The 18,232-nt window shown below is 44.6% G+C and overlaps 1 protein-coding gene across 3 annotated transcripts in view; it reads right to left on the bottom strand.

The window, feature by feature from the left end:
• Plce1 (phospholipase C, epsilon 1) overlaps nt 1-18,232 on the bottom strand; it is a 309,112-nt gene that overhangs the window by 207,286 nt on the left and 83,594 nt on the right. Inside the window, exon 1 of one of the 3 annotated variants that reach the window (XM_063262806.1) lies at nt 21-7,095. Within the exon in view, the coding sequence (XP_063118876.1) occupies nt 21-71 (51 nt within the window). The 5' untranslated portion in view covers nt 72-7,095. 3 annotated transcript variants of the gene reach the window in all.

The raw sequence follows: 18,232 nt of genomic DNA, 5'->3' as shown, positions 1-18,232 counted from the left end.
CTCACGTGGAGCCGCCTCACCTCTTCCATCACTGCAAGGCCTCTTCCTGCTGTTCTTCTTTCTGAAACCATTCATCACCACAACGACCGACCGAGCAAACGAGGCTCGGCCTCAACCCGTGGAGAAGGATCCTGCAACATGCAGGGTGACGAGTGTTTACATTAGCCGAAATGAAATGATGTAATATTCAGAATCGAGGGAGGGCTGGGATCCGGAGTCAGGGCATGCAAGACCTGCTGGGAAATACAATTTCTCCACTGAAGTGAGGGGTGAGGGGGGAATTGCCCTTGAGTGACATTAATTTGGCCTCTAATTTTGGATTCATTTGCATTGTTCTGGTCTCGAGTATATCACAGCTTCTAAATAGAAATAGAAAACTCAACTATTCATACTTTTAGTCAGACAGTAAAAGGAGAAAGCAGCAAGCTGTCTAGTATACTGATGTACAAAGAACACAGTGTCCAAGTAGTGATGATATGGGCAGAATATACAGGTCCACAGGCAGCAATGCCTTCAAAGAAGCGGCATCTCCTAGGAATGGTAGTGTTTGTTAAAGTCGGCATTCTACGTCTTTCCTGTACCTGTTAATAATCAAGAAAGCTCAGGGATAGCGTTCCTAACCCTCTGTGTGGGGAGGGGAGAGATAGGAGGTAAGATTTACAAATGTGTATGCGGAAGCATGGAGACCAGAGGTCAGCTTCAGGTGTTACTCCTCAGGGGCTATGCAGATCCTTGTTCCTTGAGACAGGGTCCCTCACTGGGACCTAGAGATTGCCAATTAAGCTAGGCTGGCTGGCCTCAAGCCCCAAGGATCTGCCTGTCCCTGCCTCCCCAACCCTGGGATTACAAGTGCACACTACTGTGCCTAGCTTTTACGTGTATGCTGGGGATCAAACTCAGATTCTCGAGCCTTCACCCACTGAGTTATCTCCCTCCCTCTGGACCTCTGTTTCCGATGGGCAACTTCTATCTATCCATTCAGGATTTTATGGTCCCTGAGAAGGGTAGAGCGTCAGAGGTGAAAGATCTCATGTTTCTGGATGAGAAGGGACTTTGAGAGGGTAAGAAAGAGCTGGTCAATATCATCTGCTTGGAAGACCAGCTAAGATTTCACAGCTAGTGAGAGGTTAGCTTGAGATAGTGGGGAAGCCATAGAGAGACTTCTTAGAAATGTGTTATTGATCATAATACTCAATTTTGGAGGGTCCCTATCACATGCCAGACAATGTCACTTGGTGTAGTAGCACTCACTGCCTTTAACCTTCACAATGACACTAGGAGGTAGATACTGTGGTTTATGTCCTGTAGATGAATGAACCAAAACCCGGAGAAATTAGGTACCGTAAGCTGTCATGTGGTGGGACCGAGTCTGTGTGACCAGTGTCTTGGTCACCACCCTGTATTATTCCTGCCAGCTTTGTGAGAGACACTGTGTGCTTTGTACTCTGCAAAGTGACAGGGTAATGTCACAAAAATGTGGGAAGTGTGTGCTAACTTCTCACCGAACGCAGACCTCAAGTCCTTGTCATTCAGGAGCTTCCTGGCTCAGCGTTCTTGATCTTTGTGACAAGGAAAGCATGGCTTCCAATGGTAGAGAATTCAAAAGCCACATACAGTGCTCTACGCCGATCCCCTTCTATCACAACTGGCTGTATGACCCTGGTCGATCCACTTTTCTTTCTGGATCTCAGTGACCTTGGGATGGGCTCTAGATTTTCTTCAGCATAATCGTCTCCTGGGATCCTCCTCCTCTCCACCCCAACCTTCCCCTCCTCTTTCAGTGCTGCGGATGGAACCAGGGCCTTGCGCAATCTAAGCACACGCTCTACCGCCGAACTACACCCTCAGTCTCAGCTTGTGTTGTACATGATTTCCAAAGAAGTGATTACTAAAATTTTTTTTATTTTTTAAAGATTGAATGTATGCCTTATGTGAGTTCCAATATGACAAGGATGATAACTGCTTCTCACCTGTCAAGAAAGTGTTACTGTTCCCATTACACAGATGAGGAAATCAAGGCCAGGGGTTATAACCCCCCAACTATGTAGGGTCAAACACTTGGAGAAGAGAGACTGAAGCCAGGCCTGGCAGGTTCTAAAACCTACTATTCTTCCCATTTTCCCAAAAACGTTCTTGTTAGAATAGTTCCAAGGGGCCAACTTGGAAAGTTTTCTCAGAAACTATATGTTCAATTTTAGTAAATATATGGTTTTGGAAATATGGATGTATGGCCCCGGAACTCTCCCAAGGATTCCAAACTATCAGGGAAGAGAGACAGGCAGGAGGTAGATGAAAGACTGGACACAATGTTACTACAGAGAGAAAGCACCACAATGGTCAGTAAGAAATCACTTCAAAATGATCCAAATCACTGATAATTGGCTCGGCGGTGGTAAATATTCAACCTCAAAGAGTGGATGTCGTTTTGGCTCACAGGCGAGTCAATCAGAGCCAACTCTGAAGAACAAAGTGGGTCACCAAGTTGGCAATACCATTTTTGGTCACAAAGCTAGGTGTGGCTATAAAGTAGCACAGTGAGATGGCTTTTCCTGTGTGGCTCGGAGCAGCTGCAAGAGCTGTTCCTAAAGAGAGTCCAAAAAAAACCTGTTTCCAGAGAGGACATCACCTCCTGGCTAAAGGAGGAGCCAGCCAGCAAGATTCAGAGGAACCAGGCTTCCCCACCCAGTACAGTAGCTGCCCACACTAGAATCAGAAGCCCACACGATCGCCCTCCCTCCTCAGCATCCTATTCTGATCAACTTGCTCAAGGGTATCCCCGAAGTATCTGTCAGGGTTCTTGGCATGTGAGTGGTGGTGAGAGTTCCTCCATAAATATTTGTTGACAAGGTGAGATAATTTTAAAAGCAAACATTCTAGGTTTTTTTTTTAAGTTGTCGTGTTACTTAAGTCACACTGAGACACCTGCATGTCGAATCTGAGTAGCTTCGTGGTTGAGCATATAACCAAATTAAGGCTGCACCCTTAATAAATACCCGTTTATTTCTAGCCATGTCATAGGTCAGCCTGGCTATGGCTGTCTCCTACAATGTCCTACGTACCACATGGCCAGCTCTGCATTCAGAAGGAAGAGCACAGGTCACCTACCTAAGACACTAACAGCTAGAATCTGGTTAAGACTTGCAACAAAAGGGGCTGACTGGTTTTTCCAGGACTGCCAACCCTGGAACCTGGGCACCCCTGCAGAATGTCAATGGACAAATAGAATGTCCCTTAGTCAGCATGACCTCCTAACATGCCTAAGTCTGCAAGAGCTTGGGTTACCCCAGCAAGCACAGGCCTATCACACACATACTACAAAGCGGGATGATGTCTCTGGAACCCCAAAGACTCCTCAGAAGAACCGCATCGGTTCAGACCAGATCTCAGGACAGTCAAACGTACACGGAAAGCATAGACCCATGCCTGGTACTGGGTAGGCCCCTAGCAATCTAGTTACTATTATAACCTTCCTAGAAAGAGAAAAGACGCCAGATTATGGATAGAGAGCGCAGTAGAGAGGCAAGTTTCTGCAGTTCTACACTGATTTACAGTGTCACCCCGCAGGAATGATTTATCCCATTTATGCCGTGAAAAAACCTTGGTGCGGCTTCTATATTAAAGCACATAAACAACACCTATTTCTAGAACGGATTTTGAGGCCTGAGTGGTTTGAGAAAAGCCGCAATTAGGGACCACCGCGGTTAGCCCTGAGGTACTTAGCAGATGGAATGCTAAGTTAAACAACCCAAGGTGTATCACTGATACTGTCCAGCTGGAAACAATGTCAGGATTCTCACAGAATTGTGGACATTTTTCTTCGCACTAGGTTTATAAACTGAGAGTCTCCAGAACGAGGAAACATAGCAGACAACCTGAGCCATCCTGAAACCTATCTTCAGAAAAGAACTTCTCTCTTTTGGCTCAGACTAACACGCAGGGCAACCATTACTCCAGTCACCTATCCTTGCAGAAGAATAACCTGCAGGGCCTGGGGGACAGTCGTCTGAGGACAGAGACTCAGCTTCCTGCTTGTCCTCTGGGTTTTCATTTTGTTTTGAGACAGGGTCTCTCTAAGTAGCCCAGGTTGTCCTAGAACTCTCTGTGTAAACCGGGCTGGTTTTGAACTTAAGAGGTCTGTCTGCCTCTGCTTCCCCACTCCTGGGATTAAAGATGTGCACCACCACTCGCAGCTCTGCACTTTGGATGCTAGAGGTTGCTTGTGCAAATGCACTGCTCACGTCAAGTCCAGCCTTAGAAGGTTGTGCGTTTCACCTGCTTCTAGTCTTAAAAGCTTCCTCCACACCCACAGAGTTCTGAGCGTCTTACAGTCTCCTTCATCTTTCCAACATGCTACACTGTTGTAACAAAGGCGGGATTTGAACCCCACTCATGGACTCTATAGCCCAGGTTCTTAACTACAAACCCCTCAGTTCCCTGGGCACAATGTTAGGGAGGTAGAAACAAGGCCTGTCAGCCTATCGTGTTAGTGCCTAGTCTCTGTTTGAGGAATACGTTTTCTAAGGCCAACGTTTGGCAAATATCTTGCAAACTGTGCTTGGGTTTTGTTTTTCGTTTTTTTGGTTTTGGAGACATAGTCCAAGCACTCACATCATAGGTGGGATCTCTACCACATCTAGTTTGTATGTGATTATTTTGAAGTTCTAAGGTGGCCACCTGGAAAGATGGTTTTAAAATGGCGACACTTGTTTAATTGTGGTACCCCAATGATGACATTAAGACTCCCAAAATATATTCTCATTCCATATTTATGGGCCGAATGCTTCCAGCTACTCATTGGATGCTAGGGTTTGTCACGACGAGGTCAGAAAGAAGCAGGGGAGGACAGTAGAGAATATACGGACTGCCCAGACCCTAGGCTTGCTCCTGTCCCTGGGTCCCTGCTGGAGAGTAACCCTGGGTAAAAGGCTTAATTTCCCTGGCCCTGTGGGACATTAAATGTGATAATATTTACAGAGCTGTTCAGAAATGTGACAGGCACATGCTATAAGCGCAATAAAAATTAGCTAAGAATGACAGCAGATACCTACTTTATATATGAGAATACTGATTCATGGGATGTCAGAATACAGACTTATGGGTAATCAGTAATGCTGAAAGTCCTTAATATAATTACACACTGTTAAACATTTGAGGTAGTTTTCTATATAGCATGGCTCTATTTTATCCAATATACACTTTTCTAGGCTGGGAGAAAAGCTGGGTTGAGGGAGGGGGAAAGGGACGGCAGGTACTTTCCAGGTATGCCTGAGGCTCTTAGTTTGACCCCAAGCCTGCCAAGCAGAGTGTGAGTGTGTGTGTGTGTGTGTGTGTGTGTGTGTGTGTGTGACTTTTATTTACAATTTAATGTTTTTAAATTTTATTTTATGTATATAGGTATTTGCTTATATGTATATCTGTACACCACGTGTGTATCTGGGGCCAGAAGAGGGTGTTAGATCTCCTAGAAATGGAATTACAGACAGTTGTAAGCTAGTATTTGAACCCACATACTCCTTAAAAGTCGCCAATGCTCTTAACTGCTGAGCCATGTCCTCAGTCCCTTCTTACAACTTTAAATTACCATCCTCAATCAAGTCAGAGAGTCGAAAAGCCACCCACCCAAAGTTTCAGCCTTTGTACTTCACATAGAATTGCTGTTGTGTATTTGTTCCCGGGTTTCCCACTGGCTTTCCCACGGTGTTCTGTAGTTTCCGGTGGGTAAACTGTGCCTTGCTTTTGCTAAATTTATTACTAAGTATTGAGTTATTTTTGATGATGTTGTTCATGGAACTGAAAAGTATCTCCTAAAATGTCATTTCTAGGTAGTTCATTGATAATGTCTAGAGCTATAATTATTACAAATGTTACTCCAGCCAATGGTTTTTACAGATGGGTATTATAAATAACACTCATTCCAGAAACATATTTTTATCAGCATCTATTGTTTTAGGTACTGTTCGAGATAAAGAAAGAATAATATTTTCCTCAAGGAGGTGAAGTTTGCATAGAATAATGCAGATAATGCGAAATCACTTCCCACCACTGAGAAGACCCCAGGGAGCACAGTCCACCTGCAGCCCAATGCCCAAAAGTTTCTCTCAAGCCTCTGAATCAGGACACGCTGGATATTCCCTTAGCGACTGAGTGTTCTATTTCCATCCCATGCCCACTGTGCAATGTGCAGCTGGACAGGTTTTCTTTGCTTCAGTTGCTAGGAAGCTTAAGGCCATGTTGTGGTCAAACTAAGAAACGACTCTAAGAAAGAATTACTAATTCTATCACATTTGTTTTCCATTTGTCCCGATTTTACCTTATCTGTGGTCTACCTTGTTTTATGCATGCCTTTGTAAGCTGCTTCAGCTGTTTTAGGAACAGAAGCTGGGAAGGCTGTGAAAGACAGACGTAAGGGAGAAGGGAGGAAGAAAGGGAGGGAGGGAGAGGGAAGACATTTCCATTCTTTCTCAGAATGTTAACAGTCCATGAAGATCCATTCTTTCTGAGTTTCCAGAGATGTGATCACATTACCTGAGCAAATGCTTACACCGGCTGGAACAAGAATGCTTCCATACTTCTAAGGCTCTCTGACCTACTTTTGGCAGGTCTAAGTTAAACAACGTCTATTAGTTTTGTTCAGACTAACTGCAAGTGCAGCCCTGGCATCACTTCCATAACATTTCCCTTCCTTATTAACAACGGAATCTGGGCAGGAGCAGGCACAGTGAGAAGGGTTAGCTCCCCCCACGTCAGCAGTGACCAAAAGGCAGAGGCAGCTAAACTCGCTCCGATGGACTTTCATTCAGACCGTGTTATCAATCCACTAGCTGTGTGGTTCTGCAGTGCGGTTCCAGTCACATCACCTGTAAAACTGAGATAGCATCCACATTGCTGTGGCTGATCAGGTGAGAGTTAGTCACAACTGAGGACATGTGTATTTGATATTAGTGCTGGAGACAGTGGGCAGTGCAATAAGACAAGAAAACACACACACAAACACACACTCAAGTTACTCAAATATAGCAAAGGCAGAAATACGGCCAATCAATTTGAGAATCAAAATAAATTACATTTCTATCCGACTATAAAAGCACATTCCAGATAAATGAAAAATTGATATGTTAAAAAGGAAATCTTTTAAAAAATTTTAGAATATCTTTAGTGCTATAGGATAAGGCATAAACTCTCTCTATATATATATATATACATATATACATATATATGTATATATATATCCATAAAGGAAAAGTAAATGAACTTTAAACATCTACATTATATATATAATGCATATATATATACACATACATATATATACACACACACATATATGTATATGTATAAACAAATACAGGAAACAAGTTATGGACTGCAAGTAGCTATCTGAATATAGGAGGCAAAGGAATAATCAAAATATTCAGATTCTTCTACAAGCCAAGTGGTAAAAACAAATAGATAATGCACAAAGACAATTTGCTGAAGCAGATCATATAGCCAATGAATATGAAAAATGGTCACCCTTACTCGTCATCAGGGAAGACAAACAAAAACAAGGAGATTGTATTTCCCGCCTGCAAGCAGACTAAGACTGATGCTTTCTGTTGCTATCTATGGACCTCCCATGGCCCATCTAGCAACTGCCTGAATAGTGGTTTCCGCTGATGGGAGAGAGAAGGTAAGGAACGGGCCGCCTATCATCTCTATATCAGCATTCTTTCCTGAAAAGTTGTGGTTGTTTTTGGTTTCGTGCAGATGGAAAACATTGGCCCTTGTTAGTCTAAGCAGTGGGACTTAGCTGGTGGTGCGAAGCTTGCTTTTCCCATAGGCTCGAAAATTCACAGTGAGTAAAACACAAGCAAACAGCAACGACAAAAACCAAAGTAACAACCTCGTATCTAGAGAAGCGCCTATGAATGGCACTTTTTGTTGTTGTTGCTGTTGTTGTTGTTTGTTTGTTTGTTTGTTTTGAGTAAGCTGACTAGGTCAAGGATGAGAAGAATCAGACTACCCTGGAGAAGTGTGTGCCAGCCGGTAGAAGGGATTGGAGAATAAAGTGAGGAACTATTTTAGAAAAAGCTTTGGACATTATTATTAATATAATATAATGTAATGTATAATATGTTATACATTATACATGATATAATATACAATAAATAAGCAGTATACAATATAAAATGTGCAATAATATAATGTAAAATATAATATATAATAAAACATATTATATTAATAATATAATTATTATTAATAACATCTTGAGGAAGAGGGACAGTCGAGAATCCAGAGATTCACAACACTTCCTTTTCATGCCTCAAACAAAGACTTAACTGGAACTTTGGAATATTCAGATCGTTTTTTGTCTGACTTTAACAGCACACCCAACCCCATGAGAGAGAGTGACGAGTGCAATAGTTACAGTCGATGGTCAGTCTCCGTGAAGGGAAGAGCTGTGCTGCTCTAAAGCCTTCTCTTGTGGCTAGGAAGTAAAATTAAACACAGGGTTTAAAGGGGTGTTTCCAGGAAGGGGTTTTTGATAAGGGATTAAAGGTAGTGTGTTCGTGTCTTCCTTAATGAACACAGAACCCAACATAACTCCCAAGGCTGAAAGACCCTTGATAAGAAGTTTGCAACTAATTAAGCAAAGAGAGAACAGAACTGACCTAGCCTGTACACACTTCATACCCGGGACTCCTGGTCACCGAGGTAATGTCAGTGGTGCACTTGTTTCAAAACACATCAGTAGACTGAGTTTCAAGACACAGTGGATGAGACCCTGAAGACTCTGCTGAAGATGGGAATGCCCTTTGCTTGTGGTTTCTGCAGAAACCTCTAAAGCGAGAAGGCAGCAGAATGCACAACACCATCTGCGAGTGGGCATCTCAGAACCAACCTAGGAACGTTTTTCTTTCTTTTTTTTTAAAGATTTATTTTATGTGAGGACACTGTCGCTGTCTCAGACACCAGAAGAGGGCACCAGATCCCATTGCAGATGGTTATGAGCCACCATGTGGTCACTGGGAATTGAACTCAGGACCTCTGGAAGAGCAGTCAGTGCTCTTAACCTCTGAGCCATCTCTCCAGTCCCCTAGGAACATTTTTCTTAAACACTACTTCAGTCTAGATCCAATGCAGACACACACAGGCACACGCGCGCGCGCGCACACACACACACACACACATAGGGGAGCTTGCAATTAGAGATTATATTTGGCTTGGGGAAAGAATTTTGAACTTCTCTGGAAAGTTCTTGGATTGGCTCAGTTGCAGAGAACTGAAGATAATATTTTTCATACCTGCCACTTCCATAATAGAAACTGACAGCTCCAATAGCTTCTTGGGATTAAACCAAGAGAAATAAATATATCTGGGAGCTCTCCTTAACATGACATCAAATGCAGGCTTCAGCGGGGACACTGATGCTTTCTCGTTTCAAGTAACGCTCAGCCCTGGAGACTTAGTGGCGGAACTTAGTGACCTCAGCTTTGATCCAGTATTTTAGTATTTTAGTTTAGTATTCTGATAAGAGTACCTACTCCACTCAAGGGAAATTTGATGACCTACCTCAAGTCCAGTTGTAGTCTCTTGAAAGAAATAATTTTTATTACAAATATAATTTGTAACATATAACATAATATATAATATAGTATACAATAAATATATTATAAATATATAATGTATACTATAGCCACCAGTACAGAAATGCTGAAACTCTACCAGGCGTGGGTGTTTTGGAAGCCACATGTAGAGATGCAGCCCACAGAACTACAGACTGGGGTTCTGACTTAGCCCAGGCCGGTAACGAACCCAAGTAAGTCTGTTCCCAAAAGCTCATTTTCTTAAAAGTAAAAAGCCCACCTCCCACAGAAGTCAGGAAGCTGTGAAGACCAGATTTGGGAAACATGATGAAGGACTCGATATGTCCAAGGGCTTACCAACTTTTAAATAAGAAAGAGGCAATTTTCAAAGTGTTGTCTGTGGGGCTTGGGGTGTGGTGCGAATTTACATGGCAAACCACAAGCCAGTGGCAAGAGTGGGGACCTGGAAGCTTTCCCGTCAACTTCTGAACGATGAATGAAACTCATCCCCGAAGGGCGATTACCCCGTTTTGTTTATTGTAGTGTGCATGCTAAGCCGATGCTCTACCAGGGAACTAGGCCCCCAGCCTAAAGGGGGTTTTAAATGCTAAAAGGAAAATCATTGACATCACCAGTGTGTGTTCATTTCTACACGTGAGGATTCTAGGGACCAAGTCCTGCACATCACTGCAATGCTAAATTCCTGGGGGACATGTTTCGATGTAAATTCTTACCTCATAATAGTGTTTATCAAAAGCTTCAAAATCTGTATGATTTGCTTTCCAATTAAAAAAAAAAGTAATAGCAAGGGCCTACCTAGTTCTGTATATTGTCTAACACTTCCTTGGCAGACGGAGGTGACAGCCCCCGGCCAAAAACATTCATGTTTTAAATTATGCTTAAATTTCCTTAAGTTAATTAAGGAGACCCGTAAGCTTGCACACTAAATAGAATAAAGACTAAAGCGGGTGTATCCATTCCCATTCTGCCACCGTAACCCGCGTTTACTGTGAACTTTGAACACCTCTGTTTCTCGTTCTTTTGACTTCGGAAACTGGGTGAGAGACCTGGGATGCAAATATAATTTTTGTCACTGTTACTGTGCATGTGTGTGTACATGTGTGCATGTGTACACTCACAGCGGAGTGTATGTGGAGGTCAGGGGACAGCTTTGGGAGTGGGTTGCAGGGATTACCCTCGGGAGGTCATGCTATCACCGGAGTCACTCAACAGCCTAAGCATTCCGGTTTTCTTTTTAGACTTAAAATGGAGTCTTCATTCACAGTCGTTTTATCTTTGCATCTTCATCTTCCAGAAACAAAGTGCTTTTTTTTTTTCAGAAAGCACAAAGGTGTAAGGCCTGGAAGTTCTTAGCTGTGGGGAACTGACCTACATATTGGAGGAGGATTAACAACTTCCCTCTGCTCATGAGATGTGAGTAAAGGGTGCCTGCCAGCCCGTGTCTCCAGATGTTGCCAACCTGGGCTACAAACCACCTGAGCTGAAAGATAGCAGCTGGCACTGATAACCTTCAAGGGAACTCGTAAGCAGCGAGCAAAATGGGGCTCGGCAGTTACGGTATGGTTAAAATATAGCAGTGTGTGGTAAATACATTCGCACAGAAAGAATTTGAATGTCTACATAAAGTACTATTCGGGAATACATCTGGACATGAGAAGAGCATGAGGACCAGGTGCCCCTTTATTCTCTATCTACTCATATACTCTTTTGATTGTTTTATTTTTGAAGCCACATTTTCTAGAAATGAACATGATGTACAAACTTCTGGTGAGACAGTGTCCCCAGAGCAGCAGCTTACAGCCAAGGGCAAAGTCATCGAAAATGACTTTGGTGAGGACAAAGAAAACCCTCACTTGGCAGTGTCCAGCAAAGCCCACACGTTTCGACAGCCCCCCAGGGCCTCTAAGAGGTTAAAACCATCATCAGACCATGATGCCAAGGGGAGAAGGATCTACTCAGGTTTGACTACCACCCTCTAACTGTAGCTTCTCCTGAGGATTTTTCTTTTCTTTTCTTCTCTCCCTCCTTTTCCTCCGAGGGAGAGACTACAGTAATCCCTCTAGGACTGGCTGAAACATTCCGTTCTATTTCCACCTACTGGTAGGAAAAAAGAAAACAGTGCACTGCATTTCAGATGAGGCAAAGGGACCCTCAGATGCTCTGTTCCTACTGGTGCCTCTTTTATGGACCTCTCATGGACCTCTCATGGTAGCAGTTTAGCACAGAGGTAGAGAACTATAGGCTCTAGGGTCTGAAAGACGTGGATTCTAGGGTCTGAAAGACGTGAAAGACTTTACCACTGACCAGCCGGTGAGTCAAACACCCCATTGCCCTCCTTGAACAGCTGTTTCCTCTTCCATAGAGCCAGGTCCTAATGCCCCTGTCTTAGGGTGTTGCTGGAAAAAGTCTAAACAAATGAGTATTCAGCTTGACTCAGGAAATGGACTCCAACTCCTCTTGCTACAGGGTAAGTGCACTGGCTTCCACCCAGTTACAATATGAGGCAAAAAGTGATGCTTTGGAGGAAGGGAACTTTGGCAGCAGGATACAGGTTCAGTGAGGCCCTTCACCCTAGGTCATGATGCAGGCCCCTCCACATGCCCGGTCTCGCCCACTTTACTCGGGAAGAGGAAGTCACCTGCTGTCCCAATAGAAGTGCCAGCATATTTGTCCCATGATGTGCCATGTTTCCAGTCACAGACCCTAAATATTCCCCTTACTCAAAGGAAGGTAGGCTTTGCTGGAAACGACTGGATACCGATGCTGTTATCCTTGCAGGGACAGAGAGAAAGCCGCCAGCATTATACTCAGGACAAGCTGTCACCTTTCCACATGAATGGCTCTCCAAATCCAGTTATGGATTTGCCATCTAATTCTACACCAATTATATTTTCTCAAGTAAAGCAGCAGGAACATCAATTCCTAGGAAGAGAAGAAAAACTCGAGCAGCCCAGCGCTGTAAAGATAATTTGCTGCCACTATGTGTCATTCCCATCGGCCATTGGGGAAGGATGCAGCTGTCACAGACAATGTGATGGACGATGACAGAACAGGCTCAGGCTGCCCTGAAGGGTCTCTGAGTCCCGCTGCAGAAGAGGACAGGTCCCCAACTCATCAGCATCCAGCAAAGGTGCAAAACCACACAACGTAGTATATGGGGGAAAGGCAGATCTCAGAGAGCTGAGGACAGGGTTCGGGAAGAATCCTGTGGAGATTTCTGCTCCAGTTTTCATTAATATTATCTAAATTAAAAAAAAAAAACGCGTGTGTGTGTGTGTGTGTGTGAACTGAGGGCCCAGGCGAGCATGTGCCATAGTGTGTATGCAGATGTCAGAGGACAGCTTGTGGGAGTCAGTTGCTTCCTACCACCATCTGAGTTTGGGGTTCAAACTCAACTTGTTAGTACCCACTGAGATACTGTGTCATCTTGTTCCAGTTATAAGTTCTAGGATAAGGTTTGGGCCAAGAGAAGGAAGGAGAAAAGGGCAAGAAAAAAAATGAGATCCACAAGAGACAAGAACTGAGGCCAGGAAAACAAACAATCATGCACCCTAAAGGAAAGCAGTGCTTGCAACAGACCCCATGTTATCAGGGAGTCAATTTTCTACGTGATAACAAAGGGCTAGAGGGCTGGAGAGATGGCTCAGTGGTTGAGAGCACTGACTTCCAGAGGTCCTGAGTTCAAATCCCAGCCACCACATGGTGGCTCACAACCATCTGTAATGGAATCCGATGCCCTCTTCCGGTGTCTGAAGACAGCGACTGTGTACTCACAGAAGTGAAACAAATAAATCTTTAAGAAAAGAAGAAAGGACTAGGAATTGTTAACATAGTTATTTCACTTGGTATTTTGAAAAGCGTCCTTTAGGAAAATCAATGCTCAGTTCTGAAAAATAGAGCCGACTGGTACAAAATTGTGATCTGAAGAATCGAGGCAATTAGCCTGAGGAAATTGGATCAAGTGTCATCTTCCAAAGAAGATCACCGTAAAGCGGACCTGCTAGAAGGATGGTGTTATATTGTAGTCGGACAATCATAGTCACGCCATTGTAACGCCCATTTCGATTTTTCATTCAACAAAGTGGCACATAAAATGGCTTCATCTAAAGTAAAACCTGACCAGGTTGACTAAAACCAGGACATAAAACAGAGGGACCTTGTGTTTGTCGTCAGCTCTGGCAGGCAGGCCTAAGTGTTTGGGATGCTGTGTGACGGAGGCCTTTTAGGTCACAGCTGAACTCATTGTGACAATTGCTATTATGATTTGTTACAGGGATAGCTGTTGTGGGTGAGGTGGGCAGACCACGCCATCAGATGTGCTCAGCAGGGCCTCCCCTGACTTGAAACCTTCAAGGAAGTGGGCAGGAAGTGTAGATGAACTAAAACAGTCAGCTGGCTCCTCGGTACTAATTAGTGGAAATTTCTGGCATGTTTTGTCCTCTTCATGGTTTTCTATCCACTCTTTGTGTATTTCTATCTCCCCTAGGCGCATCTCCATTTCTGACTTCCTTCTCTCTATCATCTGAGAGCTAACACAAGACCCACTTTCCTTGACGCCATTCAGGACAAGCCCACACCCTCACTGAGCTCTGCTCTACTTCAGACACAGCATGTACACACCCACAAGGCAGTTATTCGTAAATAAGACCATATTTGCTCAGGGAAAATGCAATAAAAACGTCGGTTGGTGTCCTCAGGTAGCGCATAGAAATAAATGTAATGCTATGGCATTATGAAGCACTCTGTTCATTTAAACTGAACTGAACTGCTAGGGGGTAAAGGGAGGTCCTCTCAGAAAATGCTCAGAGTTGTGGGTAGAACTGGACAAGGAGGGACAAGAATAGAGCCAGGAAGGGTGGGTGTTCCCCAGAGCAAGAAGTTTGGAGAGGAGGGGACTCTGGGTACCATCTAACAGAAGAGACTTGTACCTGAAAATGTTGGGATGGGTGGGTAACGAGGGAAGGTATATAGGCATATTGCCTCTCCTGTAGCATCCCCTGGGCTTTCACCATATTCATACTGCTGCCCAGTGTTCCTGTCAGGAAAAGGAATACTTTGTGGAGAGCTCAAAGAGGAGGGTCACCTCCTGGCATTGGGTCATATTTACCTAGCTCTTGTTACTTCTGCAGTTCTAGGAATTCGACATAGCAAAAACAATACAGATGAATGTCAATGTTGATGCTGCAGCGGGGGAAACCTTGCTTACTTGTTCATAAGCAAAAAGTAACAAACGGAAATGCAGGGAGATGGTATCTGAAGACTTCCTCAGCTTCCTTCACAAGCTCAGACATCTGCAGGAATCACATAGGTATGAAAGGGTGATATGAATGAAGGGCAACGTGATGTGAATGGAAATTGTGGAGACTAAGGGTCCTATCAAGTTCAAAAACAAAACTGAAAAATGAAATCAAGATCAAAGGAGCAACAACAAAGGGAGCGATTGGGTGGCCAAGCCACAAGGTGACATTCTGGGGCTTGGAGTCATGAGTGGGATCAGAGAGAGAGAGAGAGGAGTAAGATTGTAGCCTGTTGGTCTGTGCACAGAGCTTGCTCAGCCTGGATGACCATGTGATCATAGATGTTAGTTTTACACACCTGGCAGGATGGCTAGGTTGTCTGGTCTCACTGCACTTCACTGGGGTCGCTGTGGAATGGATATGGGAACGTGTCCTCCCAGATTTGTGGGCAAACATAAGTGCCAGTCGGGGTGTAAAGTGTTTAGTACGGTACCTGGCATGTAGCATGTACAACGTTGCCATGAGGAAAGGACTGCTGTTAGCCAGTGTGATCAAAGAGGAAAAGGAAGTCACAGAGACAGGCAGGAGTCAGTAAAAAGACAGAAAGGTAATTGAAGGTAGACAGGGGACAGGAAATGGAGGGGCGGGATTTAGCAGCACTGAAGCAATACAGAATCCTGATTCTCCACATGTGAAGACCCAGGAGGAAGCTCCCCTTAGTCAAAGTGAACAGCAGGAGTAGTTGGGGGAAATGTTTCTGATGCAGAAAGGCTTAGAAGTTTTGTTCCAAAACAGTGTCTATCTGTGCCCTGGTGTCAGGTGCTGAGAACACTTAGGAAGCATCACTAACTACTTAGTACCTGGGCAACCAGAGCCAGGACTGAAGGGGGATAGAGAGAGAAAAATACCGCTTCGATGCACCTCTTTATTGGGATGGGGTCTCACCAGGTAGCCCGGGTGGGTCTCCAACTCTGTGATCCTCCTCTCCTAGTCTTCTGGCTGTGGCTTATCAGAGTACATAGCCAGGCCTGGCTTCACTAGTATTCTTTATATTTCTTTCTTTGTTTCTCAGGTTTTCTTTCTCTCTTTCTCTCTCTCTTTCTCTCTTTCTTTCTTTCTTTTCTTTCCTCACTCCTTCCTCCCCTCCCTCCCTCCCTCCCTCCCTCCCTCCCTCCCTTCTTTCTTTCTTCCTTTCTTTCTTTCTTTCTTTTTTTCTTTCTTTTCTTTCCTCGCTCCTTCCTCCCCTCCGTCCCTCCCTCCCTCCCTCTCTTCCTTCCTCCCTCCTTTCTTTCTTTCTTTCTTTCTTTCTTTCTTTCTTTCTTTCTTTCTTTCTTGTTTTGTTTTGTTTTCTTTGTTTTTATAAAATAGGATTTCTCTGTGTAGCCCTGGCCTTCCTGGAACTCACTCTGTAGACCAGGCTGGCCTTGAACTCAGAGATCTGCCTGCCTCTGCCTCCCAAGTGCTGGGATTACAGGTGTGTGCTGCCACCACCCGACAGGTATTGTTAACATTATTTATTAGCAAGCATTTGTTGGGGCAAACAGAAACTTACCTTCCACTAACAACAAAATAAGCACCTCAGACATAGTGTTTAAAACTAAGAGCAACTTTTTCCCCTTCCTGCCTTCCTTTCTCTCAAAGGAAGGTTCAGGCTGGCCTCAAAAAATTATATATATGTGCAAGGTTGGCTTCTGCTCACCTCTTTCTAAGTGCTGGAATTACAGCATGTCCCACCACACTCCCTGCTGGGATTACAAGTATGTTCACCACACTCTACACTGAGATTACAGGTGTGTTCACGCTCAGCACTGGGATAACATGTATGTCCACCATACTCAATTCTGGGATGATAGGTGTGTCCACCTCACTCAGTCCTGGGATTACAGGTGTGTACACCTCACTCAGTGCTGGGATTACAGGTGTGTTCACGCTCAGCACTGGGATAACATGTATGTCCACCATACTCAATTCTGGGATGATAGGTGTGTCCACCTCACTCAGTCCTGGGATTACAGGTGTGTCCACCACACTCAGTGCTGGGATTACAGGTGTGTACACCTCACTCAGTCCTGGGATTACAGGTGTGTCCACCACACTCAGTGCTGGGATTACAGGTGTGTACACCTCACTCAGTCCTGGGATTACAGGTGTGTACACCTCACTCAGTCCTGGGATTACAGGTGTGTCCACCACACTCAGTGCTGGGATTACAGGTGTGTACACCTCACTCAGTCCTGGGATTACAGGTGTGTACACTACACTCAGTCCTGGGATTACAGGTGTGTACACCTCACTCAGTCCTGGGATTACAGGTGTGTACACCTCACTCAGTCCTGGGATTACAGGTGTGTCCACCACACTCAGTGCTGGGATTACAGGTGTGTACACCACACTCAGTCCTGGGATTACAGGTGTGTCCACCACACTCAGTGCTGGGATTACAGGTGTGTACACCTCACTCAGTCCTGGGATTACAGGTGTGTCCACCACACTCAGTGCTGGGATTACAGATGTGTCCACCACACTCAGTCCTGGGATTACAGGTATGTACACTACACTCAGTCCTGGGATTACAGGTGTGTCCACCACACTCAGTCCTGGGATTACAGGTATGTACACTACACTCAGTCCTGGGATTACAGGTATGTACACTACACTCAGTCCTGGGATTACAGGTGTGTACACTACACTCAGTGCTGGGATTACAGGTGTGTATACCACACTCAGTGCTGGGATTACAGGTGTGTACACTACACTCAGTCTGGGATTACAGGTGTGTACACCTCACTCAGTGCTGGGATTACAGGTGTGTACACCTCACTCAGTCCTGGGATTACAGGTGTGTCCACCACACTCAGTCCTGGGATTACAGGTGTGTACACCACACTCAGTGCTGGGATTACAGGTGTGTACACCTCACTCAGTCCTGGGATTACAGGTGTGTACACCTCACTCAGTCCTGGGATTACAGGTGTGTCCACCACACTCAGTGCTGGGATTACAGGTGTGTACACTACACTCAGTCCTGGGATTACAGGTGTGTACACTACACTTAGTGCTGGGATTACAGGTGTGTACACTACACTCAGTGCTGGGATTACAGGTGTGTACACTACACTCAGTGCTGGGATTACAGGTGTGTACACCTCACTCAGTCCTGGGATTACAGGTGTGTCCACCACACTCAGTGCTGGGATTACAGGTGTGTACACCTCACTCAGTCCTGGGATTACAGGTGTGTATACCACACTCAGTGCTGGGATTATAGGTGTGTACACTACACTCAGTGCTGGGATTACAGGTGTGTACACTACACTCAGTCCTGGGATTACAGGTGTGTACACCTCACTCAGTCCTGGGATTACAGGTGTGTACACTACACTCAGTCCTGGGATTACAGGTGTGTACACC

This window comes from Rattus norvegicus, chromosome 1 (genome assembly GCF_036323735.1).
Source record: "Rattus norvegicus strain BN/NHsdMcwi chromosome 1, GRCr8, whole genome shotgun sequence".
Classification (NCBI taxonomy): Eukaryota; Metazoa; Chordata; class Mammalia; order Rodentia; family Muridae; genus Rattus; species Rattus norvegicus.
This window is presented reverse-complemented; position numbering and strand designations above follow the sequence as displayed.